Source organism: Heloderma suspectum, chromosome 4 (assembly GCF_057233095.1).
Source record: "Heloderma suspectum isolate Gila_16-S chromosome 4, 16-S_ref, whole genome shotgun sequence".
Classification (NCBI taxonomy): domain Eukaryota; kingdom Metazoa; phylum Chordata; class Lepidosauria; order Squamata; family Helodermatidae; genus Heloderma; species Heloderma suspectum.
In genome coordinates this window covers 273,150,392-273,177,566 of record NC_139461.1, presented here as the reverse complement: position 1 = coordinate 273,177,566, position 27,175 = coordinate 273,150,392, and the positions used below count along the sequence as shown (strand labels likewise).

Below are 27,175 nucleotides of genomic sequence, written 5' to 3'. Positions count from 1 at the left end.
GGATGCTATAAAATATGTCCAAAGTATTTTTACTACAGGTAATATTTCTTATCCAAGAATTCCAAAGATAAACTTTCTATTTTAAATCTTCATATGTCTAAATAAGGTTATCGAATTTTGAAGTTTCTTATCGAGATTGATGTGCATACCTACAAACTTATGTAAACGTTTTAGCTTTCTTTGACATGTTACAGGTATGTTTTTGACACAAACATATTTACTTGACATCATCCTGTCTTGTGAGCTTGTTTTTGTTACGTATTTATGGTCTCCAGTGAGGCCTCTTGGTCACTTAATTGATGGCCTGTCTGACCTAATAACTTTATGATACCCTACTAAGTGAAAGTCGTAACCCTAAATTTAGCATTGACACCTCCTTATCTGGATTCCTTTCTAAACAGTAAAAGGGTATTAATGATTGATTTCTAATGGCCTGGTATAATTGTCTCTCATCTGGCAAACCTCAGAGATAAGACATTTTAATTACTTTTAGGTGAGAAAACCATACTGTGTGGTATTAGGCACTGAGTCCCGTTTTTAATTCCAGAATTCTCTCGGAGGCATTTGATTATAGAATTTCCTAATCGAGCAGCAGGGGTAAGATCATGCAAATATGAAAGATTTGCCTGATCTGCCACATCACGCTCTGAGTGGAGCCATTACTCAATGCAGATGGCTTCCTGTTTTCCAATCTTATAGAATGGCCTCTGACTTATTGGACAGGGAGTGAAATACAGCCAATTGGACATCTTTGTAGACCAAGTATATCCACTAGGTTTTGAATTAGGTATGGAGGAATTTTTATACAGTTTGCACGTCCTAAACCTGTTCATGACCTGGAACGCACTTGCATGCCGAAATCTGCAATATTTATTTATTTATTTATTTATTTGATTTATTAGCCGCCCATCTGGACAGCTACCCGACCACTCTGGGTGGCATACAATATGAATAACAACACAAAATACAACATAATCAACTGACCAAAACAACACTGCTCTAAAAAAAACCCTAACCCACCCCAAATGCCTGCCTGAACAGCCAGTTTTTCAAAGCCCGGTGGAAGCTCATCAAAGAGGGGGCACGGCAGAGGTCACTAGGGAGGGAATTCCACAGAGTGGGGGCCACCACAGAAACTTGCATCGCTTTGCAGAAGTGATGTAGATCATGACACCAAAAATGTGTATATCAAGAAAAAGTGTGCCTAGAAATGTGTATATTAGGGGAAAGTATGCACAAAACCTCATTATATTAGGGGGAAATCATTTACAAAAAGTGCGCACACTAGGAAAAGTGCATACAAAAATACATATATTTGGAGAAATACACATGAAAATACATAGAAATTTTCATAGGCCCTATTTTTGCTGAATTCGCAAACTGATGCAGAAGTGGGCCAAAATGAACTTACAGTCAGGAAACTGAGAAACTGTGCAAAATTGAAATTGAAGAAGTCTAGGGTCATTCCTTCCCCCACCCCCTCCACCCCCATACACACTTAAGTGAGTTTCTGTTTGCAGTGATGGGGTGGGGCCTTCCAGTGGCTTTTCCTTTTATTTCTTGGTTCTATCTCACTGCATCACATACAGTACTGTCTGTGAGTCTTTGCCTCTGCATTATTGAGGCCTGCCAGAGTCTCAGCATGGAGTGGTTGTAAATATCTTAAAACCCAATTTTAAAAAATCCTCAAGGGGTTTATACCAACCCTATATTTGCTCTGATATAACAACAGATGTTTGGAAGCAGATGTTGTCATAATAATGTAGCCTACTAACAGCAGATATATTTACAACAATGTACACGCATTGTCCCCAAAGACCTGTGTCAGCAGATGTCTACTTATTAAACCAACAAAATGTGCCAACGTAAGAATTGCGCATAGCCCTGGCCTTTGCTCCATACCAGTTTAGCTATGACTCTGCCCCCACTCCACTCCCCATCCTCCAGGCATTAACATCACACGAAATAATCAAGGAACATGAGGAAGAGATCACTGTCTCAGTAGCTCTGAAAATCAGAATGACTCTGTTATGTATAGTGATGCCTATGACTGCAAATGCTGCAAGCGGTTTCTGCTGGGTGGAAGACGCAACATATGTGTGGGGTGAGGAAGCGCATCATTTAAAATGAATAGCAGAAGTTTAGGAAGCTGAGATAGTATTGCTGCATTGCCTTGAGAGGGTTTTACCCTTAAAGGTGGCCTAAAACTAATTTAAAATCATAAATAAATTGAAACATAAAGGCCATTCTACCCATTATACAAAAAGAGGTGGCTGACTGAGAGGCTAGAACTCTAAACTGTACCACTTCAGACTGGGGGTGGGGGGCAATCATAAAACTAGTGCATCAGACAGGAAGGTTTAATGTAGCCTTTTTCTCCAATATGCTAATCTGTTATAAGTACAGAGTCATTGATATAGGGAAACATTTAAAAAATGTGGCTCTCCCTGCATTATGGAGCAGAGTTTAGAATTCTGTCACTTCAGTCTGCTTCATGTGTAGCTGCGGTCTAGAATCTTTAGCAGGGCAGAAAGGAACACAGATGCATTAAACTTCCAGATGATCAGCCTCATTCAGTGCAGCCTAGGGTAAATAAAATGTCCTTCCATCAAAATTAGGGCATCAAAGATTGATTGAAGCCGGGTTTGATGCTGCAAGTTGGTACATAATTAACTTGCAGAAAGTTGCTGTGGCACCTAAGAATCACCATCAGTGAAGGATGGGAACCTATTGACTGGATAAGAATCTTGAAAAAAAAATATTGCATTGCCTGGAGACTGTACATGTGATCACATGTTTCATCTAATAGTATTTATTCAGGAAAAAATGGCTAGATCAGCCTTCTTCAAACTTGTGCCCTCCAGATATTTTAGACTTAAACGCCTATCACCTCTGATCATAGGTGATACTGGCTGGGGCTGATGGGAGTTGTACTCCAGAGCATCTGGAGGGCACCAGATTGAGAAAGACTAGGCTAGATAGTTATTTGGCATTAGATTCCAGGGATAACATTCCAATATGGCAGGCTGTGGATTTTGCAACTTTGATCAAGATATCTCTCCTACCTGCTCTCCTTTTGTATCAATGCTGGCACTTTGCACTCTGCTACTGAATGGCATACTGATCCATTACACCTTTCTTTTCTTCTCCATTTTACAGGCTAGTGTCCCCGGAGCCTCCTCCAAAGGGCTTCCTAGTCATGGGTTCCAAGTTCCGCTACAGTGGACGAACCCAGGCTCAAACGCGGCAGGCCAGCGCCCTGATTGATCGTCCTGCCCCATACTTTGAGCGCTCCTCCAGCAAACGGTACACCATGTCTCGCAGCCTCGATGGAGGTATGCCCCAAATTGGGGAGGGGGAGGGAGATTGGTTTCCTGGTGGGCATGGGGAGGCTTTTGTTGAAAGAATTGGGGCCACATACAGAGGTGATGGGTGGTGGAGGGCTAGCTCAGCAAGTTTATTATGTATTGCTCTTGGGCTCTAGAGCAGTCTTTCTCCAAAATTGGGGCGGGGGGGGGGGGAATCCCTCAGTTAATCACTAGGAGCCCTTTGGGTGAATTGCCAGGCTGCCCACAACGGGGCAATGCAATGCAAGGGATAATAAGGAGATAATGCTGAGCAGTGGCTCCCAAACAAGGACAAAACCATTGGTGGTCTTTAGAATGGGGACCACAGCTTTTAAGGAAAATTCTTTCAGACATTTGAAAACCTTCATTCTTGAAACAGAGCCCAATTCCAAATACAATGGGAAACACGGTTGCACTGGCACTGGTTTTTTGCTGTTGTTGCACATAGCTCTGATCTTACCTGCTCACAGACAGATTACTCTTGGGGCAATGTCAGGCTATGACTTATTAACAAATGATTCTCTGATAGAGACTTGTCCTCTTGTGCAGACATATGTTCTTGAAGGCAGCTGATATTAACAGCTGCTTCCAAGGCCCCATAAATGCTCCTCTAAGATCCTCATTTTTTGCACAATGATTGAAACTAACGAGTGTCTGAGAATATTGATTAAGAGGTAGATGCTATTGTGGGAAACCAACCTCTCAGCAATAATTAGACACATACTTGAGAAGGCTGATATAGAGCAGCTACTAGATCAAGTTCCCCCATGACACTACTCACAGGCTTTGTTCTTTAATACTTGGTCAATATTGGAGCCCAGATGAAGAAGCTCCAGAATGGACAGATTTTTCCCTCTCCAGTCTGATATGATTCCATTAGCACTTTTAATGGATCTCAGCTTGAGCAAGGCACTAACTCAACTTCTGCATAAGAGAGGTTCTTTTTTCTTTGGGTGTTGGGGAGTTTTCTCTTCCTCCATGGCTAAGAAAATTATGTGCCCTAAAGCAACCCAGCTTCTATTCTTTGGAGAATGACACAGTGGGAAGCCAAGGACGGGAGTGTAAAGCTGCCTCAGGAAGGGATGGCTGCGCCAAACAGAATGGGGAGTGAAAGGGAAACTAGAATAATCGAATGGCCTCCATTCACCACATCCCTGCATGTTGCATTGACCCCTTACACTACTGTAAACTGTGGAACCAACTGGAAGTAGATGCAGGAGCCCCACTTCAGATTTTGGGGGTGGGGAGATGGCAGCTACATTGCCAGCAAGATTTAAAGGTCTGCTGTTAGTTGTATTCAAGATAGGATTACAAACAGAAAAGCTGTGTGTTTAAGAACATTTATTGTGGTTATTTTTTTAACACTTCATAATAATTATAGCAATGTTATCAACATGGATTGAACAGTCACACTTTCATTTTTAAGCAAAGGGATTTGTGCCTTTGCAACGCATTCCTAATTCCTAGTACTACAGTACATTAGAACAAGCTTCAGCTATTGGGTGGTATTGAAATGTAATAAATAAATAAAGTCACTGTGCAGAACCAGTGAGCTGACCAGGGATATAGGTACTACTAATAAATACTCTGAAATAGGAAATGTCTGAAATACAGAGGAGTGGGTCACGCCGCTCACTTCTGCCTTCCATATATAGCACCCTTGATTGTGTCAGGATTCCCTTTTTGCCCGACTGAGAACTCCAATAGCCAAATCAACACTCAGACAAGAGGCTGCCTTTCCAAGGCTTTAATTCCATTTACCCTAATGAGGCATACAGATGCAAATTGCTAGAGACTCACAGACTACAAAAGAAACAGCCTTCAGGGAGTTCAAAGGGAAACTACGAAAGTTGATCTCTGTTTGGGAAAAAGGCGGCAAGCTCTCTTCACTTAAGGGGAGGGAGGGGAAGATCTCCCCCTCTCCCGTGACACCTCTAGGCGCAGCTGTTGACGAAGTTCAGCCCCTGCGATTTCCCGCTTGTGCCTGTGTCTAAGAGTTCAGGTTGTTCTTCCCTCGCCTCCTCCTGTTCGCTGTCACTCCCAGGGATGTGTGAAGGGGGGGGGGCTCTCTGTGCAGCTGTGCCTCTGAAGCCTGGGAAAGTTCCTCCCCCACATGTTTTATTTATTTATTTATTATTAAATTTATTAATCGCCCATCTGGCTGGTCACCCAGCCACTCTGGGCGATGTACAACATACCATAAAACAATTTAAAACAATAAAATTCTACCATAATTTTTTTTTTAAAATACCCTAACCCACCCCAAATGCCTGCCTGAGCAACCACGTTTTTAATGCATGACGGAAGCTCATTAAAGAGGGGGCATGACAGAGTTCCCTAGGGAGGGAGTTCCACAGAGTGGGGGCCACCACAGAAAAGGCCCTCTCCCTCGTCCCCACCAGTCTAGCTGTCCTGGCTGATGGGACAGAGAGAAGGCCATCCGAGGCTGATCTTGTTAAGCGGCCTGTCTGGTGTTGCTGGAGGCGCTCCTTAAGATAGGCTGGGCCGGAACCATATAGGGTTTTAAACGTCAAAACCAACACCTTGAATTTGGCCCGGAAAACAACTGGTAACCAGTGCAACTCCTTCAGCACTGGAGTGATGTGATCTCGCCGGCGGCTGCCTTTAATCAGGTGAGCTGCTGCATTCTGTACCAGCTGCAGCTTCCAAACCGTCCTCAAGGGTAACCCCACGTAGAGCGCATTACAGTAGTCTAAACGAGAGGAGACCAGGGCATGTACTACTGATGGGAGCAGATGTTCGGGAAGGAAGGGGCGCAGCCGCCGTATCAGCTGGAGTTGATACAGCGCTGTCCGGCTCACAGCTGACACCTGAGCCTCCATGGACAGCTGGGAGTCCAAAATGACCCCCAGGCTGCGGACCTGGTCTTTCAAGGGTAGCCGTACCCCATTCAACACCAGGTCAACATCCCCCAGCCTCCTCTTGTCTCCCACCAAAAGTACCTCGGTCTTGTCAGGGTTCAGCTTCAGCTTATTCCTCCCCATCCAGCCACTCACCGTCTCCAGACATTTGGACAGGGATTCTACGGCCAACCTTGGTGAAGATTTGAATGAGAGGTAGAGCTGCGTGTCATCCGCATATTGATGACACTGCACCCCAAACCTCCTGATGATAGCCCCCAGCGGCTTCACATAGATGTTAAATAGCATCGGGGAGAGGATGGAACCCTGTGGCACCCCACAAGTAAGCGGCCACGGGTCCGAAACCTCCTCTCCCAGTGCTACCCTCTGGTACCTGACGGAGAGGAAGGACCGGAACCACCGCAATACAGTGTCTCCAATGCCCAACCCCTCCAGGCGGTCCAGGAGGATACTGTGGTCAACGGTATCAAAAGCTGCTGAGAGGTCGAGGAGAACAAGGAAGGAGCATTCACCCCTATCCACAGCCCTCCTCATATCATCCACCAAGGCGACCAAGGCCGTTTCTGTCCCATGCCCATGCCTGAAGCCCGTTTGAAATGGGTCTAGATAATCAGTTTCTTCCAAGTGTGCCTTCAACTGCACCGCCACCACCCGCTCAATCACCTTGCCCAAAAATGGCAGATTTGAGACTGGGCGAAAGTTGTTCAGAACTTGAGGATCCAAGGAGGGCTTCTTTAAGAGCGGTCTTATCACTGCCTCCTTGAGGGCTGATGGCATCACTCCCTCCTCAAGGGAGGCGTTCACCACCGCCTTGATCCCCTCACCCAGTCTCTCTCTGCAGCTCATAATGAGCCAAGATGGGCAAGGATCAAGTAAGCAGGTGGTCGGCCTTACAGATGAAAGCACCTTGTCCACTTCATCAGGAGGAAGAAGCTGGAACCGATCCCACAAAACTGGTTTGCCACAGGCCGCCTCTTGCTTACTAACTGTATCCACAGCGTGCAGAGTAACACACCTAATCTGATCAATTTTATCTGCAAAGTGCCTTGCCAAGGCCTCACAGGAGGCCTTAGAATGCTCCAGTGTTGCAGCTCTTCCTCAGAATCTGAGCTACTCCGACACTCTATATGCTCAGAGGCAACCCTGACAGATTGGATGACTCCTCTTTTGATGTAGCAAGGTTTCACATAAATGGTCAAACTGCCTGTGAGCCAATTATTGCACAGTGAGCTAAGCAAGAGGTGGTCAAGCCCAATGCAGCTGAGTAGGAATATTCTACAGTTGTCCATGACAGAAGCCCCAAGACTCCAAGGAATAGAAAACAAAGATCAGAATAAAACTTGAATTATAGTGTTGGTTTTATGGCAGTGTGTGCTGTGAGCCTCTGAGGTGCATGCCAAAAGAAAAGGCGGGAGGGGGCAGCTCTGAACTCTGGAGACTGAATTAAATCTAGTATTAGAAGCATGTACCTAACCTGTAGGAAACAATTCTGTCCTTGCTTTTGGCTGGACTCATTGGGACAAAATAGGGCTGTTCTGGCTCTCTCTCTCCTATGCAGAATTCTCCCGCCCAGCTTCAGTCAGTGAGAATCATGATGGAGTGGAGTTAGACAAGAGAGATGAAGACAGCAGGTATGGTGGAAGGACGCGGTCTGAGGCTGAGGACGAAGAGGTGACCACCCCAACGAAGATCAAGGAACTAAAGGTACAACATCTATATTATGCTTGGAGAAAGGCTTCAGTCATGTCTGTGCCTGCTGTATAACAGCTTCCTCCTAGGAAGGTGCTGCAGAAAGCAATGATAATATCTATCTATCTATCTATCTATCTATCTATCTATCTATCTATCTATCTATCTATCTATTAATTTGAAACATTTCTAGGCTGCCTTTCAGGGCAGGAGCCCTCCCAAGGGGGCATACAGCAATAACATTCATACAACGCCTATAATAAAAAACCGATGCAGTAGTAAAACCAGCAAATGTTCCAAAAAACTACAAACACCAGCATAAGACAAAATTGGCATTACTTTGTTCCACCGCTACCACCCAATTCTGCGAAGAATGCTTCCCGGCCCTATGATATGAAATAGTCCCCATCACGGAAATGACAGTATATGGTTTGTTCTGAAATTCCCTTGCCATTCCCAGAAGTGTAACTATGGCTTCTGTTGTTAAACATCTGTTAGCTTGGGGCCAGTGCTCTCCAGGAAGCCAGTTATCCTTGAGAATGAGAGTTGCCCCATTCCTGTGGTGCATGCCATAACTTCCTTTGGTAGCAGGAGAAATATTTTGGTGTTTGCTTCTCTGTGACACAAGTAGTTTTCAGCTTGTGTGGCATCTCCTCGGCTAGTCAGAGATCTGTATCCAATTCCAGCTATTTAAACGGAGCTTTGCTGGTTTCCCTTTGGCATCCAGAAATATAAACAAAGGTGCTGTATGCCCAGAGTGTATTCTGGCAATCACAGAGGCACATCTTTACATGACATGCTTTCTGTGACACAATGAATTCCCCATGTTTCCCCTCAAGAAGCCTTTGGGGAAGAGGAGCTTTGCTCTGCATATTTTGTAGGGTTCATCTGGCATATTGTTGCTTCAATATCAAGAGCCTTTCTGTAAATCTGGATGTTCATCCCCTTCTTGTTTGGAACTACTGCTTTTGATGACATCAGGAGCAGGCCATATCCCACAGGCATGTGGATGTGTCCACACACACACACTTGCTGAATCACTCTAAATTCGTACACAGACTAGCTTGGAGCCTGTGTATTCCAAGGTCCAGCCCCCTGCTCTTCCACTTTTCTGACCAAATTTTAATGAAAAGCTGGACTTTCATGTAGTGAGGACAAAATGCTCTTGGCTGTATTCAGAACTGGGCTCTGCAAACTAAGCTATTTCCCTGCACCCAAATGAATGTCGCCTACTAGGCCTCTTTGTCCTCTAGTGTGCCTTCCCTGCCATCAATTCTCTCTTCACAAAGGGAGCATTTTTCTTGGGATGGAGGGCGGGAACTGGGAAGGAGGGCTGGTGGTGACAGAAACCCAATATATGATAAGCCATGCCTGAATTCTGAGGAATCTGAGCTTGGCTCATAATATGTGGCATCGTGTCTAATTAATTAATTATTAAAAGATTTATACCCCACTCTTCTGTCCCATGGATGGGACCTCTCAGATCACATTGTGAACATCCCCCCATTCCCAAATTCTTCTCCATCAGTGGATTCATGGATCATAAGCTCACTGGTTTCCTAGCTTACGGGGGTGATGGTGGTGGGAGCCTAAACCACAGGGAGCCCTTTCCAGCACTGGCGATGTCCTGCTGAAAGCATGTGGTGTTGTGGATGATATTTTTCTTGGCTCCCGAGTTAAAACTGCAGTGTAACGTATATTATGAAGTTCCCTTGACTGACCCTGCCAGTTACTTTCCCTCCCTCCCTCCCACCTCTTTTTGCATACCAGACGGAACAAGAAACCACCCCAAGGCACAAACAGGAGGTATTCTCTCTCTGGAATGTCTTAACTCATTATCAGTGCGTACTAGTGTTCATCCTCTGTAAAAATGCAAATGACATTGTATGTGCCCCTGTTTACTGGAATACAAGATGCAACTCAGACCTGGAATAGGGGACATTCCCCTCTCACAATCTTACAGACAAACTTTGATGCTTAATTGCAAGGGGAGTTCTTCTCTGGAAGCATAAGGTGCATCTTTTATCCCACTAAGTAAGTCATTCCCCTTCATCTTGTTCCTGTGAGCAAGAATCCTCCTAGCAAGCAGTAGCCAGGTCACTTCAGCTACTTGCTTCCTGGGATATCATGCCTATTTTGTCACCCAACTGACTCTTTCCTGCATTTTCTTGGCATTCCATTGTCTTTGTTTCTTTCATTTTCCGGCCCTGATATCCTCAGGTAGGAGATGCTTACTGAAGATGCAGAAATAGGCTTGACAAGAACTTACACCCCTGAATCACAAGTTGGAACATCTGCATCACTGTCCCCATGTTGGTCCACTGTAAGCCCAAACTGAAATTGGGGCTTCCACCTAATCCAGCTAAGTTGCTAAGTAGCAGAAAGCAACATTACAAAACTGTCTGCCATTTTTCTTTGAGTGATAAACTTGATGCGACTATAAATGCAATTGCTAGGTTAAGGATAAGAGTGTTGTCATATCCCAAGGCTGTTGCAGTACCTTGTACATGGCTGTGAACAAGAAGTTTAGAAGATTCTTCATAACTTGACACAAAGCTTATTTTTTGCAGATGAATTCGACTATGCAAAGCTGTTACTTAGCTTTTTTTCAGAGCAGAGCTGCAGGGTTCCCATTTAAATAAGCCTGAATCACATGGGAAAGTTTTTGTTGATTTTTAGCAGGATTGAATCAGGTTCTAGATCGAAGCTGGAAAACAAACCACTGTCAAAATAAAATGCTTTAGCTGCATGCTGCATTTGTCATGCTAAACTTCTTGTTTTCACTGTAAGCCACTGGCTTACTGCCTGGCTATTCCCACAGGCTCCCCCCACCCCACCTCCCTCCAGCTTTCTCCAAGCACCTGATTTTCAGCGCCGGCTATTGTTCCCTCCATGTTGTCTCATCATCCATTACTTCTGCATGTTCTATACTGCAACCCTTAATGGTCCTTATTTACAACCTCACCAGCACATGAATGGGGCAACAGGCAAACTGCTTCAGAGATTCACATCATTCAGGTTCTTTGTTTTTCGAGCTCTAGGGCAATAATTCCTAAAATGTGTTCTGTTGCATGACATGAGAGAACTGCTGGTCTGCCACAGGACATAAATTAAGCCAGCGATCCTGTAACCACTTACCAGGGCCATTTAACTCAGCAGGACATAATTCTGAGTAAACATATACAGGATTGTACTGTAAAGGCTTCTTTAAGTACCCATCCACAGAGGAGGCTGCCTGCTGCATCTCTGCATGAATCTGGCCTTACCTCCTTCCAGTCAGTCTCTATGCAGGTAAATAATTCTACTGTATTTCCGCACAGAATGTAGTTTGATCATTCATTCTCTTCCAGTGCAGAGCCAGTAGAATTACCAGCCCTCCAGAGTGGCTCTCACTTGCTTCTCTGCATGAATAACTGCTCTGGGCTTGCTTCCTTCCCGTTGGGAGTCACACCCAGAACAGTGACTCAAGCAGAGACACAAGGCGTGCACTCCTTTGGGGGCAGGTAATTCTTAAACTTACACACTCCAACAGAAAGCTTTCAGTGTGCCACCAATTTTAATACCCAGAGAAAGAGTGTGCTTTAGCAATCACATATTTGGGAAATGCTGCTCTAGGGTGAGGAGAATCGGGGCAGCTGATTGCTTTTTGTGGTACTTGGATGGAGCCTTGAAATGCAGAGGAGGCTTTCATCCAGAATATAACAAAACTGTTGGGGAATAGGACCATTACAACCTAAATTTGTATTTGAGTTGGGCATACATATTTAAGATCTTCCTGTCTTTGAATCAGTTTGCCCAGTCCAACAGAGTGGAGCTTCACTTAACCACAGGAAAAGCTTTATAAAAGGGGATGACTTTGGCTTAACTGCTGGTCCTGAGCCCAGCTTTACTGTAAGCCAAACCTAGATACCCTGTTTTCGATCATTTTTCTATTTGGAATAGCCCACATCCAGTTCCTGATCCACATTTCAAATCCTTGGCCACTGCCATTTCAGCCACAAATGATGTCCTGAGGACACCTAGTGGAAATTACCATAGGAGACTGAAAACACTGGATAGGAACAGATCTGGCTGTCTCCTAGCCCCTAAGGCTGTTAGCTCTGGAATGACTAGTCTTCCAATGGAAAAAAATTAAAATGAGGCCCATAGAAGCCAAGGAAGAGGATTCTAATGTAGATTACTGTGATATTTACTTGAAAAGGGATAGGAATTGCCTGTACAACTTTTCAGGAGGGGCTCTTTGACCCTGTTGAGTGTTCTTCAAGGATAACAGAATCATTCTTTATTCAGTTCAGTGGCAGGACCTGTCTTTCAGGACTACTCATCATCCCCAACTGTGGCTTAATTTAAATTCAGTCACTAAATTCTGTCAGGAGATTTCACTTCCCAGAAAATAAGGCCTTCAGGATTCTAAACTCAGTGAAGCCTCCACCTCACAAAACATCACTTGTTGCCCCACTCATGTTCCCACCTCTAACCCTCTCCTCAGTAGTTACCTTCCCCTCTCCCTCCAAAAGTTTTTAGACAAACCGGAAGATGTTTTACTAAAGCACCAGGCCAGCATCAATGAGTTGAAGAGGACACTGAAGGAACCTAACAGCAAACTCGTGCACAGGGACCGGGATAGGAGACTGCCTTCCTCACCTGCCTCTTCCTCACCCAAACACGAGGATGAGACACCAAAGGGAACTCCAGAGAAGGCCAATGAGGTTTGTTTTGCTGTTATCCTCATTATATGAAGGTGTTGTCTCTTGCTTATTACGTTGCCATGCACTTGTGCTGTTTATAATACATATTTGTGCCTTTAAAAGTTTTGTACTTGATTCTGTATCTGGTCTGCAGCAGAATGGAGTCAGCCTGATCAGTGGCCATGTGGCGTTACCTCGACTGTTTTTGAAATCTCCCCGGCCTATATGGTCAAGCATTGTTCATTACTACATGGCTTGGCTGTTTATGTGTGGCAAGCACTCTGTTTTGTGTGACTTTAAAATAGCGATGTCTTCAGTTCTAGGCAAATATACATCTTAACAACAGGATTCATTTTTCCCGGTCTCTGCAAGGATCTGCTTTATGGGGAGAAGCAATACCTTGGTAGTCCGTGAGCACATATGTTGCATGCCAAGGCCTCAGATTCAGTCCCTGGCATCTCCTGTTAAAGGAATTGGGTAGCAGGTGATGGGGAAGACCTCTGCCTGGGGAGTCACTGCTATTCAGAGTAAGCAGTACTGGGCTAGATGGGCCAATGTCTGACCTGGTATAAGGCAGCCTCCTCTTTTCCAATTCTAGAATAGCTGTCAAGCCTTTTGTTTGTGAAGAACCAGCTACATTCATCCTGTATGTATAAAAAACCATTGCTAAACGATGTCTGAAATTGTATTCATACTAGTAATCTTCTGATCTGAAGGCTATGAGGGCTTCTCTAAGCGGAGATCCTTGATATGACTATTCATGTTGAACCAAGTAGAGTTGTGCATTGAAATGGTGGCTCTGGCAGTCAAGGTATTTTCAGGGTTGTCAGTGTCACATGCTCTGATTTGACATGTGCTTGTCACACTCAGACCTACCCTAGGTGATCTTGTAATACAAGCAAGACTAGGCAGGTCATATTTCAGTCTGGGGCTTACATCGGGTAGCTACTCACCACTACACCTTTTTCTTTAAAGCCAGGCAGATGGGAGGTTCCTAGGAATCCACAAAGAGTCAGAACACATGAGTCTACATACACCTTCCTTGATAGAGCAGGTGGCTTCAACCCACTCCCTGTCCTTATCTTTATTAGGGTAAATTGCAGCAAACCCAGGAGTCCGGAGAAACTTGAGATTTGGTGAGATAATTGAACCTGTAGCAAGAATTATTAGACAAAAATACAGATGGGGGGGATGTACTGTATAGCATGCATATCAAAAGAAACATAAAATAGCATATCTCGCACTCCGAGTTCAACATCGATGTTGAACACCACAAGTGAGAATGCCATACTTAAGTTACAAAATCTCTGTAGTTACACAGACTATATCGGGGGAGTTGAAATGTTACAGCTGCTACCTGGAGGCTGCTGGAAATGCTTCCCCAATGCCTGTGATGGCAGCTCCATGCAGGGGGCTGAAATGCTTGAAAGCCATTTGCCATGTGAATTATTCCAAACACGTGGCTCCATGAGACTGAGATAATCCACAAGGTGACTTGCTTTCTAGTATTAGGGTTCCCAAATGAACTCGCTGCCATGTGGGAAATATATGTAGCAACTTCCATGTGGTGGCTGTTCTCTTGGCTTTCTCAGAGATGGTTGCAATTTAACGGGGAGTGTCCACAAAGCAGGCAGTGAACACCTTGAGTCATAAAAGACTTATCTCTTATCAAGGGAAGTATTATTTTGACAATGGAGTGGCGTTATACTCCAGATGGAAGGAACTATCTCTAGGTCAGCCTTGCCCAACCTGGCCCCCTCCAGATGTGTTGGATTGCAGTTCCCATAATTCCCAGGCAGCATGGGAGTTGCAGTCCATCACATCTGGAGGGCACCATGTTGGAGAAGGCTGATCTACATTATCTTCATATAAGGTCTAAATAGTGAGGTTGACCCAGGAAAAGGGAGCTCCATATTAAAAATCTTGTCAGCATAATTTCAGGCAGTATTGCCAAGCTGTTTCCAACAGCAAAACTCAGACTGAATCCAAAGAAAAGGTGAGAACTTTTCCAAAACAGGATAGCAGTTATACGGAATAGAGATGTAGATGTATGGATACTTGGCACTTAAGATTTTGGTTTGAGTCTTATGATTTTGGTAGTTGTACTGATGCCTGTCTTTCTCTATCACAAGAGTTTTATTGTGGATCTGTTTTATTCTACATGTGATGCACCAAAGCCAAGCTGATATGGGCTTGTCTTTTTATGGGTGTTCAGACTAAATGGAGGAGGTTGGGCTAGAACTTTATTTGATTCTACTGTCTACCCCTTCCAAAAACACATCCTGAAAACTGCACACTTATAAAACACCCACTTATTAAATGAAAACCTCTTGTGATTTTAGGGAGCCAAAACCAACATATTACAAACCATTGACGTTGGCGAGAGTAGAATAGTAGTAGAGAGACAGAGATGAACATTTGACCTTTGTGGAGTTGGTTTGTTTTTATGAGCAGATATGCCACTAACATTCACTTTCTTGTAACTCCTGCTGATTCTGTAATGGGGAAGACTTTGGTGCTTTGGACAACTAAGTCAAAGAAAGATTAAACTGGAGCACAGGAAACCTGGAGGTATCAGGTCCAAACGGATAGTGGCAGCCATGTTAGTCATTCATGCATCTTCCCTGTTCACACACAAATGGATTTTTACATCAAAAGGGATGCGTGGATGAGGAGAACTGAGCTCTATCCCACTTACCTCCCTGTGCTCCTACCCAGGATACATTTCTTGCAGCTGAGCTCCAATAAAAGAAGTGAGCCAGGATGGGAGAAAGGTGCCTGAAAGTGCCGGAAGCAAAGGGGCATAATTAGGTAAGGTGAGAGGGTTGAGTTCCTCTCATCTGCATGCTTCTTTTGATGTTAAAATTAGACATCCCCCAATCCCTGATTTATACATGAACATGGCAGGCAGGTGAATCAACAAGCATGGCTGCTCCCATCATGTCTAGTTTGGCCCTTCAGTTGAACAGTATTCTTGGATAAGAGGGTTGCATAGAGCAAGATTTGTATGAGGCAGAGCTTAAACCTTTATCATGGAAGTTGGCTAGATCACTTTGTGTTCGAGTATTCCAGCAGAGAGCAAAAGAGCATGGGGTAGCAAGTTCATTGGTTGCTATTGTCACTGACATAGAGAAGGTGGAAGTTGAAGGAAAGGGTGTTTTTCCAGAAAAGTTGTCAGATAAAGAGTGTAAGATCAGAGTGAAAACTCTTGGTGTGGAGTATATTCTCCATACTTTATTTACTATCTGTCTCTTTCTCTGTCTCTCCCTGTCTCTTTCTCTGTCTCTCTTTCTGTCTCTTTGCCTTGGGGTCTTGGGTTTCCCCTGATGAAACAGATGTCAGAAGAGGATTCTCCAGAGGATCTATCATCTGAGCATGGAGCTGCCTTAATCATGGAGTCTTTTACACAGAAAAGCCTTGTTTCTTCTCCTGAGGTTATCGTCACTCTTTCAATTTCTCTTTCTCTTCTGTATCTGCTTCTCTTGTCGTTTCCTGTTATAGTTGTTAGAAAGATTTGAGCTGCAATCCTATACACACTTACCAAGAAGTAAGCCCAATTGAACTCAATGGAACTTACTTCTGAGTAGACTAGTATATGATGGTGTTGTTAATGACAATTAATCAGCCAGATTTAGCCATACGAGGTCAGTAAATTAGGGCTTTATTTTGATCTTCTCTCAGACAAGAAATTCTTATTCCACCTAAGCCAGCTGTCCTTGGTGTAAGAGTGTTAAAGGCAAACATGGGTTATTATAGAATATTGTCCTGGCTATGGTATGTTTAGACTCTCCTAATGACTTTGAGTATAATGTTTTTTTGAAAGTGGACCTTAACCTTGTAGCCAGTACTTGAATAGGACAACTGCATGAAAATCAACTAAAATGGTAGGCAGTATTGGTAATTTGTTAATTGTTTAATTCATGTATATCCTGCTTTTCCACCAAAATTGGGTTCAAGGCAGCTAATGGAGGTGCACACATCCATGATGAGCTGTGTAAATCAAAGGGTCCCCCTTGGCTGCTTATTTTTCCAAATGATCCCATTGCTCAGCAACAAAGATCTTGATTATCTGAAGAAAGACACATAGCTCAGTGGCAGAGCACATGCTTTACGTGCAAAAGGTCCTGGGTTCAACCCCTGGCATCTCCTTGTAGGACTGGAAAAAGCTCCCATCTGAACCATAGAGAGGCTCTGTCAGGCACTATAGACCTAGGTGGACCAACAATCAAGATAAACAGGTTTCTCTGGGGGGAAATATATATATATATATATATATATATATATATATATATATATATTTTGAACTGTCTGTAGCACAAGCATAGGGTACCCCTGGCCTGACAGCCAAATATGGCCTATGGGGATTCTCTATCTGGCCCATCAAGTTTCTTCCTCAGCCATGCCCCTTCCCCCTGCCCCAGCACCAAGAGAGGGGAAAAGGGCTTATTTCAAATCTGTAGCACATAGGAGACGAGCCCTTTCCCTCTCAGCACTGGAAGTGAGGAAAGGGTTTATATCCAATCTCACAGCGCTGAGGCAGGGAAAATGCCCACCCTAAGCTGATTTGCTTGGTTCAGCTGAGGAAGTGGGGCTGGGAAGACTCTCTCTCTCTCTCTCTCTCTCTCTGTGTGTGTGTGTGTGTGTGTGTGTGTGTGGATGTCTGTGGGAGTGAAAGGAGTGGGGCGGGGGAGCAACCTAGCAGTGGCTGTACTCCCATTGGGCAGTGACCCTGCCTACTTTGGGCTATAACTCTTTATCTAGCATGTGGCCCCCTGATGTCCTGGCCTGGGGTCAATTCAGGCCTATGACTGAAAATGGTTCCCCATCTCTGCAGCAGTATATTCCACTTAAAAGGTACCTCAGTACTTCCCATGAAATAGGACGGCCTTTGGTGGTTGTGTATAAGGCTAAATGATGTAGACAGTTCTTCACTCAGTGGACTACATTAAGTGGATTTATGTAAGGAATGACTTCATGTTTGGCCACCCCATTTTGCCAAATACAGAGGCAGATCTATTTGGATGAAATATGTTTTAGAAATACAAATCACCAAGGCCTTCATTATTCTAAAGAGACATCCATTTTGGTCAGTTCAGTTTTCAGATGTTCAAACACAATGGTCATGTTTCTAGAAATGCAGAGTAAAATAAAACTTGAGACATCTGGTGGCAGAGGCAGTGAACAGCCCTCCCACAACACAGCAAGATAGTTCTTCTCAAATCTTCTACCTAGCATGAGAAAATTAGGCTTTTTCCCCACATTTAAGCAGGTATTATCTCAAGTTTACTTTTGTAGCCTGGGTAAATTATAAATAGAACAATCAGGGACATAATACGACCAAACCATTGGTGCTTAGACCCAAGTATAATTGTAGCTTTCCCCAACCCGGCACTCTCCAGATGTTTTGCTCCACAACTCCCATCATCCCAGACAATTGAGCATGCTGGCTGGACATGATGGGAGTTGTAGTCCAAAACATCTGGAGGGTACCAGATTGGGAAAGGCTGGCATGGAGAATGTCTAGAACACGCTGTTGCTTGATACACTTTCAGAATTACAGTGGCTTGTCCCAGTTGTAGACTGTCCGATATAAGACTTATAACTCGGGCATTGAAATGCCCAGTTGTAGTCTGACCCAATCATTGCTTCCACAAGGAACATAGTAGGCAAATGAGTTCAAACTGCAAGCTAGTTCCCTGTGGACTATCACAAGCACTGAAACCCCTGTCTTGGAATGGAGAACAAGCGCAGAATTCTTCTCAGTTCTGAATGTGCTGGCATAACTGAATTCCTAAAAAAGGGAGTATAGGACTTTAACTGCATTGTTGTGGCCCAAGGCCAAGTTACAGAGAAATTCATTGCATTTTAGAAAGCAGTGAAAGAGAGGACAGTGTGAGAAAAACTATATTATGGAGAGGTGAGCAATCGACCCAAAGTCATTCTGTAAAGGGCAGGTGCTCAGGTAGCCTCAGGACATGGCAATAAAGGCACCTGCTAAACTCCACAAAACTTGATTTCCAGAAGGGGGGAGCCTGATATTGACTAGGATTTGTGAATGAGTGTGGGTGAGTTGCTGTTTGCTGAAGCATGCATTAATTCATTGAAACCATATATTCACCACATCCGCTTGTTCATCTGAATAAGCATCAAAGCTGGCTATACTTTTGGCTTCTGATTGTATGTGTACTGGTCTGTAGGCGCACTCATTGCCCCACACATTACCTCCAATCAAGAGCCTCCACACCCAAAACTCTGGCATCAGAGGAAGACTCCATGGCAGTTCTCAGTGCAAGGAATAGTGGGTTGGATTCAGACTAGGTTAGTTGGACTTGGGTCCTGTTGGAATCAATGTGAAAAGGTAGTCGTGACTAACTTAAGTCCCACTGATTTTAATGGGACCTGTGCACAACTAACTTAATCTGGATCTAACTGAGGAACTCAGGATGTGGATGTAAATAAACTGTTTTGATGGCTTCTTAAAAAAAAGGGACCTCAGCCCAAAACGTGTTTAATAGTTTGAATTCCTATTATAAATGCTATATTTAATTAGAACTGACTTAGGATGCAGGAAAGTGGCCAGGTGCTCTCACAAAAGCAGAACTGGTTAGTTTAACTGCTGCAAAATTAGCGTGTCTTTGTTTTATAATTACTGGGCAAGTGAATCAGGACACTCAGCTTGTAGCTGTTTGTCTCCATGAAGAAACCCAGAAGATCATAACTGCAAAAGGATAAACTGCTCATATGATTTGTGTTGGTTGCAGAGCTCTTTTTAAGAAAGATGGGACGTGGAGGGAGAGGTGTGCATTTAATAGTTCAGTCTTTTGCCTGATGCTTGGATGAAGTGGCTGATCTGAAGTAGGATTGTTTGAGAAATTCAGTCTTGGCTAATTCCTGTACAAAATGTCCTGACCAAACCTTTTAGACTCATATGCTGCTCAGAACTTAGCTCTCCAACAGATTTTGCAGGTCTCAAGATATTGCAATTCTTGGAGGTTTATATGTATCAAAGTATAGATTTAAATATGTATTCAAATACATATTTGGAGATGACTTTTTATATTTACAGATTAACACAGTAACAGAGTTATTGGTAAAAATATGCAGAGGCCAGAAATAGACAGGCCTGTCTATCCCTAATCTGAAACACTATGGGGCAAAGCAGGACTGATTTCACGTTTTAGCTGACATTCGTGTCGACCTTTCATACTTGCAAATCAACATTTGATATATGACACACTTGTACTTGCACTTCCTTGCGCAATTGAAGCATTTTTAAAGAGCAACTTTGTATGAGACTGTGTATATATAATGTTTGTCATCAGGTTCATTACATGATCCCTGATTGGTTAGGGCCACCCATGTGACCATTCCAAGAAACATTGTCTTCACTCTAAACAGCTTTGTTCCCCCTTAATGACATGAGCACTTAGCCAAATATGATAGGTTACATAGGCCCTGTTCAGACGCACATTGGGAAAGAGTGCTTAGGCTAACCATGGTGCATGGTGATTACATCTAACCACTGTGAATGCTACTGCCACACGTGCAGGTAACCATGTTCCACAACATGGTTAGACTAACCATTTTCTAGCCAACCTCTGTGCTGCAGGAATTGACAGTCCTCTGGATGGGCAGCCATGCATCCCAGCAGCCATTGCTGTTGGCCATTGTGGTGCTTGGGGCTGTCAGCCATTTTGGTGCTTGATGCTGTCAGCCATTTTGGTGCACAACTACTCCTTCTTTGACCGCTGTTGCTATGGAGCTCTATGGTAGCTGTCAATTAACCACGAAGGCTGTTCAGACATCACACTAAGCCTTGGTAGAGCCCACTAACCATCCCACAGCAAGTGGTTAGTGAACGTGGTTAGTCTGTGGTTAATAAACCACCATGGATGGAACAGACACCTATTCAGATATAACACTAAGCCAACATGGTTAGCTCAAAACTCCTAACCATCATGACTTAGCATGATGTCTGAACAGGGCCACTGTGTTGTGATGTAATCACATTCACTGTGTCACCTCTGATTAGCTGGGATCACTCTAGAAAACAGAAAGAAGCTCTAACCAGGGGGAATATTTCTGATCCCCCTGAAAACACTACTTTGACTCCCAAACTGCAATGGGTAAATACTTAGCATTAGTAGATTCAGTGATGATAGAAATGAAAGCAGGTTTTTATGGAATTTTTCATTTAAGTTTTTTAAAAATATATGTTTAATGGGAAGAGGAAAAACAGAGCTCCCTGTAAATGTTTTGCTGTTGGAAATTAATGCATTTGATGTACGTTTCCATAATACTGTTCAGGCATACAACCTGTATATGGTTGGTAATTCATTCTGTGCATACATCCTTAGCTACACTACTTTTACCCCATAATTGCCAGCTAGTATTGAAGTGTATTGTAATGCAGTTCAAGTCCCAGGCTGACCCACGTTACAGCACCACAGCATGACTTTGGAACAAATCACTTCCGCCAGCATCAAACCATAAGCCTTTGGGAGGCTACTTGAAAAATCTCTCTCTTGCAGTTCACTCTTTTTACCCATTAGCAAATCAGCAGTAACATTTCCAAGCACAAACAAGAGATTTAACTAGCCAACAATGTCCTGCTGTATGTCTAGTGTTCACATTATAAAACCTAATGCATAATAGCAGGGGCTTAAACTAACTCTTTGTCACCCTTCCACCACCATTCCCCCAATATGTGCTCTGTCTTTGTGCTTTCTTCCAGAGAGATGACTGAATTTAAGCACTACTGAGATTGTCTGATGGGTGATGAGTTTGGATGGCATACACTGCATAAAATACCAATCACTATGTATTAATACACAGCATCCTCAGTGTTTAAGCAGTTTGGTACCGCTGTGTTATGCGGTGCACAAAATAGTAGGCTTCCTTTTTGCTGCCTGCTATACTTTGCTGTTCTGCCTTTAAAGCAATTTGTGTAGCAGTTTCCACTGTTTACTTTCTTAGCCTTGCCTTCCTCATCATAGTCCCCTCAGCTGCTTTTTCTGAATGGAACTTGGCTTGGATTCAGAATTGCTGAGCCTTTGGACAGAAATTGTTGCTTCTACTCAGGTTTCCCCCAGATAAATGTGAAGTTGCAAAAGTGTCTATCGCCCAGAAAATCTTAGGATGCTGCTAGAGCCTATAAAGACACTGGGCAGTACTGGGTCTTCAGTTGGAGTCTTGCTTTTGGCTCTGAAGGTCAAAGGATCCCCCTAAGCTGATGAATTTTTAGTGAAATGATGCACACAGTTGTATTGAGATATAATAAATCTAAGCAAACCTCACTGGGGAAATCTAGACACCAAGGGTTGGACCCAGCCTTAGCAATATTTAGAATAGATCCAATGAAATCAATGGGATTTCAGTGGGTCTGCTCTAAGTTTGACTATGGCTGGATTCAACTCAAAGGAAGAAAGCCTGAGATTTTGGATATACATACAAAAAGATAGTCTAGGAACTTGATATAACAACTTATAAAGTGATTTAGTAAAACCAGTACAGAATGTATATATGACTGTATACTACAGTTAAGTTTTGGTGTTTAGATGTGCAAATAATTAACAAGATTAATTGAAATCAGCATTAAAGCATCATATACCTTGCGTTCAGTTCCATCATATATATTAATTAAAACCAACACAACGTTCTCCTATAAATATGTCTGTAATTTAAAAAATATATATATATTATTGAGAATTCCTGTACATTTCTTAGCCAAAGTCTTTGAAACAATTCAAAGAGTTTATAGAAGCAATTCTAACTGAAGGAAATATGAACTTTTTTAATACCCAAAAGCTAAATAATTTCCTTTTGTTCTTACAAAGATGCATATAAATCTGATCAAACTGCACTGGGATCATGTAACTGAAAACAAAGTCTTTGAACAAATGAATCTTACATTAGAATTCTGATTTTTGATCATGAGATCTTGCATGTCCAAAACTTTTATCCAATAGTGAGAATCACACAATTATTATAATATTGCTCACATTTATGGGAAACTTTTGGCATCAGGCATTTGCAACTGGAAAGAGGGAACTGCTGTCTGTTAAAATTAGTTCTCAAGCCTAGCCTCAGAACTGAGCTTTCAGATTTCAGCATCCATTTAGGCAGTGTCAAACATTTGCAGGCATCTACCTGAAGTTGTTTCCTGATTAATGATGATATAGTTTACTTAATACAAGTACATTGGCAAGACTCTTGTTTCATGTTTAATGATCAGCTGTTCAGGTAATTTATGTTTAATACTAATTCTTCTTGCTCCAATTGCAATGCAGGGTTCAGAGCATTGGGTATTTATAGAAAGAGAAACTTCTGGGCTGGAAGAGCTAGCAATAAAACAAATGATTGAGACCCAGAAAGAAGAAGCACATGCTGGTCCTTCAGAGAAGCAAGAAAATTTGGACTTATCAAAAGTGACCACTGCAGTAGGGAAACCTAAAGGAGCAGCAAAGCAGGAGGAGGAAGAAAGTGAGGAAAGCAAAACGCAGATTTGCAAAAGAGCTAAAATGATAGCCAGTCCAGAGGATTTTGAATCTTTATGGGAGGATGAAGTGTATGAGAGAGAAGATAGAAAACACTCTTCTGAGACAGACAGTCAGACAACTGAGGAGAGAGAAGAGGAGAAAGACAAAATAGTGGCAGTGATAGTTGCCTCCACTGAACCTGAGGAGAGAGAAGAGCACAAAGACAAAATGGAGGCTGTGGTAATTGCCTCCATCGAACCTCAGCAGAGAGAAGAACAGAAAGACAAAACAGAGACAGTAGCTGCCACTGAACCTGAATGGAGAAAAGAGCAGAAAGACAAAATGGAGACAGTGGTCTTCACCAAACCTGAGCAACCAAGTGGCCCTGTTAAAGGGTCAACAGAAAAGAGTACTGAACCTGAAGGTTTCCAAGCTGAAGAAAGACAAAGATCTGTCTCTTCTTGGCCAGAGTCTCCAAAACAAGAAAGCAAAGTTATAATACAAGAATACAGGACTGTTCTGACAGTCTCAGACAAGGAAGTATTAAAAACTACCTCTGATTCTGTTAAGTCTAAGGTGAAACTGAGTGATAAGACAGTATCTTCTGCTGCAGAAAGGATAATCTATTTGGGTTCTGAAGAAACAGACGAAAAAGATAATGAGACCAAGAAAATACCTGATAGAGAAAAGGATTGCTCATCTGAAGAAAGGCAGGAAAACCAAACAGAGCTATCCAACGAAAAAGAGAAGAGTGCTATGCTTGCATCAGTTGCAGATACAGGGGAGATGGGGGGAAATGATGAGTTCCAATCCAGTTCTCCCACATATGCTGAAGGAAAATCAGAGGTCAACACAGCAATTATGAAATCTGATCACCCTGACAAAGATACAGAGGATGGTAAAAAGGTACATCCCATAGAGCAGAATACTTCTGAGAAAAAGGAGAATTCATCAACTGCAGAGGAAAGGGTTTCTGTGGAGCCAACTGATTATGGAACCAAAGATTATAGGGAATCCAGTGCATATCATTCCTTAGAGGAATCCAGCCAAAGGGCTTTCCACTTATCAATGCCACAGTTAAAATCTGGATCACCAACAAAAGAAGCAGATGTTCAGCTCTCTTGTGGGCAACAACAGAAAGTTGATGAAATACACAGCACTGTCCTAGAAAGTGAAGAAGAATCTGACAAGAAGGAGACTGACATTGCCACAGAAATAGTGGGCATGAAATTCAGAACTTCAGAAACCCAAAGTGAAAGAAATAAGTTAGAAGAAAAGGAAACTTCTCAAATACTTCTTCAAATGGATGCCATAGAGATTACAAAATCCATCATGGATTCCTCACCAGAGCAGCTTTCCTGTACTACAGGAATTGCAGGTGGAGAGCAACAAAAACCACAAGACACAAAGACAGGAGAATTAGCCCAGGATGAAACCCTTGATTCAAGCAAGCCCTCCCAGGACAAATTCTCTGAAATTAAAGAGCCAACCCAAGATAAGTGCACAGAATCAGAAGGATCCACCATGGATAAAAGCTCTGAATTGGAACAGTCAGCTGAATATAAGGGCCCTGAAATGGATGTTGTAGCCAGAGGCAGATTCCAAGAACTGGAGGATGCAGCCAGTGCCAACAGTATTGAAGTGGAACAGATGACCAAATATAAGCCCCCTCAGTCAGAAGAGTCCACTAAAGATAAATCATCAACTTCAGATAATCTCACAGGATTTAAAGAGGCAGCTGAGGATGGATCCTCTGGGGCTGAAGAAGCAGAGAGAGATGAGCTCAATGGATTTCATAGGCTGGCTAAAGATAAACTCCAACAATTGGATAAACACGCAAAAGTAGCTGAGGATAAAATCCCAGAAATGGAAGGCACAGCCAAGGAAAAACACTGTGAAGTGGAAGAGCTGGCCAAAGATAATCTCAAAACATCAGAGGGTATAACTCTAGCCTCAGAAGAACTGGCTCAGAACAAATCCTCTAAGTTGAATCTGGTATCCAGTGATAACATTTTATCTGAGACTGGCTCTCCTGATTCTGAACCTCGAGAATTGGAAGAGACACCCCAGGATAAATCTCCTTTGAAAGAAGAAACAGAGGCAACACATGCTGTCTCTTGTAAGACTGGGTCAGCAGAAGAGAATGAAGAATGTTCAGAGCCTGCTCACACCACAACACAGAGCAGAGAAGAGCTAAAGACTTCCAGCAAGAAACAGGAACTAGATCTGGAGCCACTGAAGCTCATTCTATGTGGCACAGACACTACTGTTTCACCTCAAAAACATAAGGGTATAGCCCCACATTCAGAGAACAATTGGGGCTCATTTGAGCACAGAAGTGAGACGAACCAAGAAATCTCTGTAGCTTCTAAAATCAGGATGTTTGAACAAGGTGAAATGTACAGCTCACTTTTTGATGAGCAACTTACAGCCCTTAAGAGATTCCATGAGAGTTGCCCTGGCACTGAGAAACCAAAGGATCCACCAAAGATGCACATAGAGCTACAGAAGGGTATGCTTTCAGAAAACAACTATACAAAAGTGAAAGCAGCCTTGGGCCCTTTGGATAGCAAAGCAAAGGATCCCAGAGGTGCACAGGATGTAACCTACCTAGGTATTGCACAAGGAGCAAGTGAGGGAGAACCATCTCAGCCTTCATCTTGGAAGGAAGATATTTCTGTTGGATCAGAGCAAGGGGAAGGAGGAGGAGATGCTGAATTGGCTTCTCCTGATTCTGGCTGTGAAATCACTTTGGCCGAAGCTGTGGTAACTCCCCAGATGAACTGTCCCACTGGAGAGTTCATAAAGCATGTTGTGTGACACATCTTTATGCATAATGTGCCATGGCTTCAAACATGGCCGTTGACTGAGAGCTGCTGCTTGCATTCCCTCTCCTTTCTGTATGTGCGTGTGTCCTGGCTCAGTTGCTGAATACAAACCACCTGGCCCAGGCAGCTCATCAGCTTTTGGACTGTTATTTTGTGTGTCTGTGTGTGTGTGTGTGTGTGTGTGTGTGAGTGAAAACTCCTAAAGGTTTGGCTACCTGGAGAATGGCAGCTGCTAACTTGAAACCAGGCAAATGAGTATCGTGAATGGAGTTGCACAATGGTGGGGCAGGATGACATGCTGAGAGCTTTGTACCGTGCCCATACCTCCACGCACACACCTAGCAACAACATTCTCACGCTTCTAGCTTCTTCTTGCATCTCTTAATTTTTGATATCCCTTCTTGCTTGGCTTGTGAGCCCTCCCTTTCTCCCCTGCCTTCCACAAGCTAGTGGCTGGCTGACAAAATAGCTTCCCACTGCTCTAATCAGGCACTAGCTGAGTTCCTTTCTGCTCCTTAAAACTAACCCCTTTTCTCTAATCTAGAGCAAATTTCAAGAGCCAGCTTGGGAAGAAAAGGATTTGTCAGGCCCATCAGTAAAAGCCTCTCCGAAGGAAGAGAGTTTAAAGGCTGCTGTTCCAGTGGCCCCTCAGGTCTCAGTGCTGTTTTACTAACTGCTTGTTTTCATGGTGTAAAAGCTCACCCTAACCAACAGAGAGCCATGTGCCACCACCTCCTTCCCCTGCTTACTGAGCTGCTATATATATATATATATATATATATATATATATATATATTTGCTTGTATATATATATATACTCTCCTCTTCTGTATGTTTTAACTATCTTTTCTCATACCTCTCAACATACCAGAATCCTGGACAAAGCAAGGCATAAGGAGGTGGGACATCATAGCAGCTAAATTAAAGGATAATGTTTACTTCCAAGGGGCCAATCCAAACCCCACTGGTGTCATAAGGAGACTCTCCATTGACTTGAATAACGTTTGAGTCAGGCCTTAACAGAGGAACATTTTTAGTGAATGAATCATTCAAGGTGTTTTGCTATTGTGCTGAAAATGTCTATAGGCCAATGTGAGTGAAATTTCCACTCTGATGCCGTTGAGAGGTATGTGTAGCCTTCAAGGGGAGCTAGGAGAGAGAGGTCCCTTTGTTCTGATTTTTCTTGTCAATTACACTGATTAAAAGCATAGGTCCAGAAAGTTAATACTTAAGGGGTTTCCTCTGATGGAATATAGACTCCAG

At 43.2% G+C, this 27,175-nt stretch overlaps 1 protein-coding gene across 12 annotated transcripts in view; it reads left to right on the top strand.

Moving 5' to 3' along the window:
- EPB41L1 (erythrocyte membrane protein band 4.1 like 1) overlaps positions 1-27,175 on the top strand; it is a 223,490-nt gene that overhangs the window by 186,123 nt on the left and 10,192 nt on the right. For 5 of the 12 annotated variants that reach the window (XM_084853916.1, XM_084853918.1, XM_084853917.1 and 2 more), the window contains 3 exons: positions 3,160-3,335; positions 7,788-7,933; positions 12,436-12,627. In XM_084853916.1, coding sequence (XP_084710042.1) covers positions 3,160-3,335; positions 7,788-7,933; positions 12,436-12,627 — 514 coding nt within the window. Of the gene's footprint in view, positions 1-3,159; positions 3,336-7,787; positions 7,934-12,435; positions 12,628-22,895; positions 25,851-26,456; positions 26,565-27,175 lie in introns of all 12 variants that reach the window. The other 7 variants (XM_084853910.1, XM_084853908.1, XM_084853907.1 and 4 more) reach the window with 3 other exon arrangements.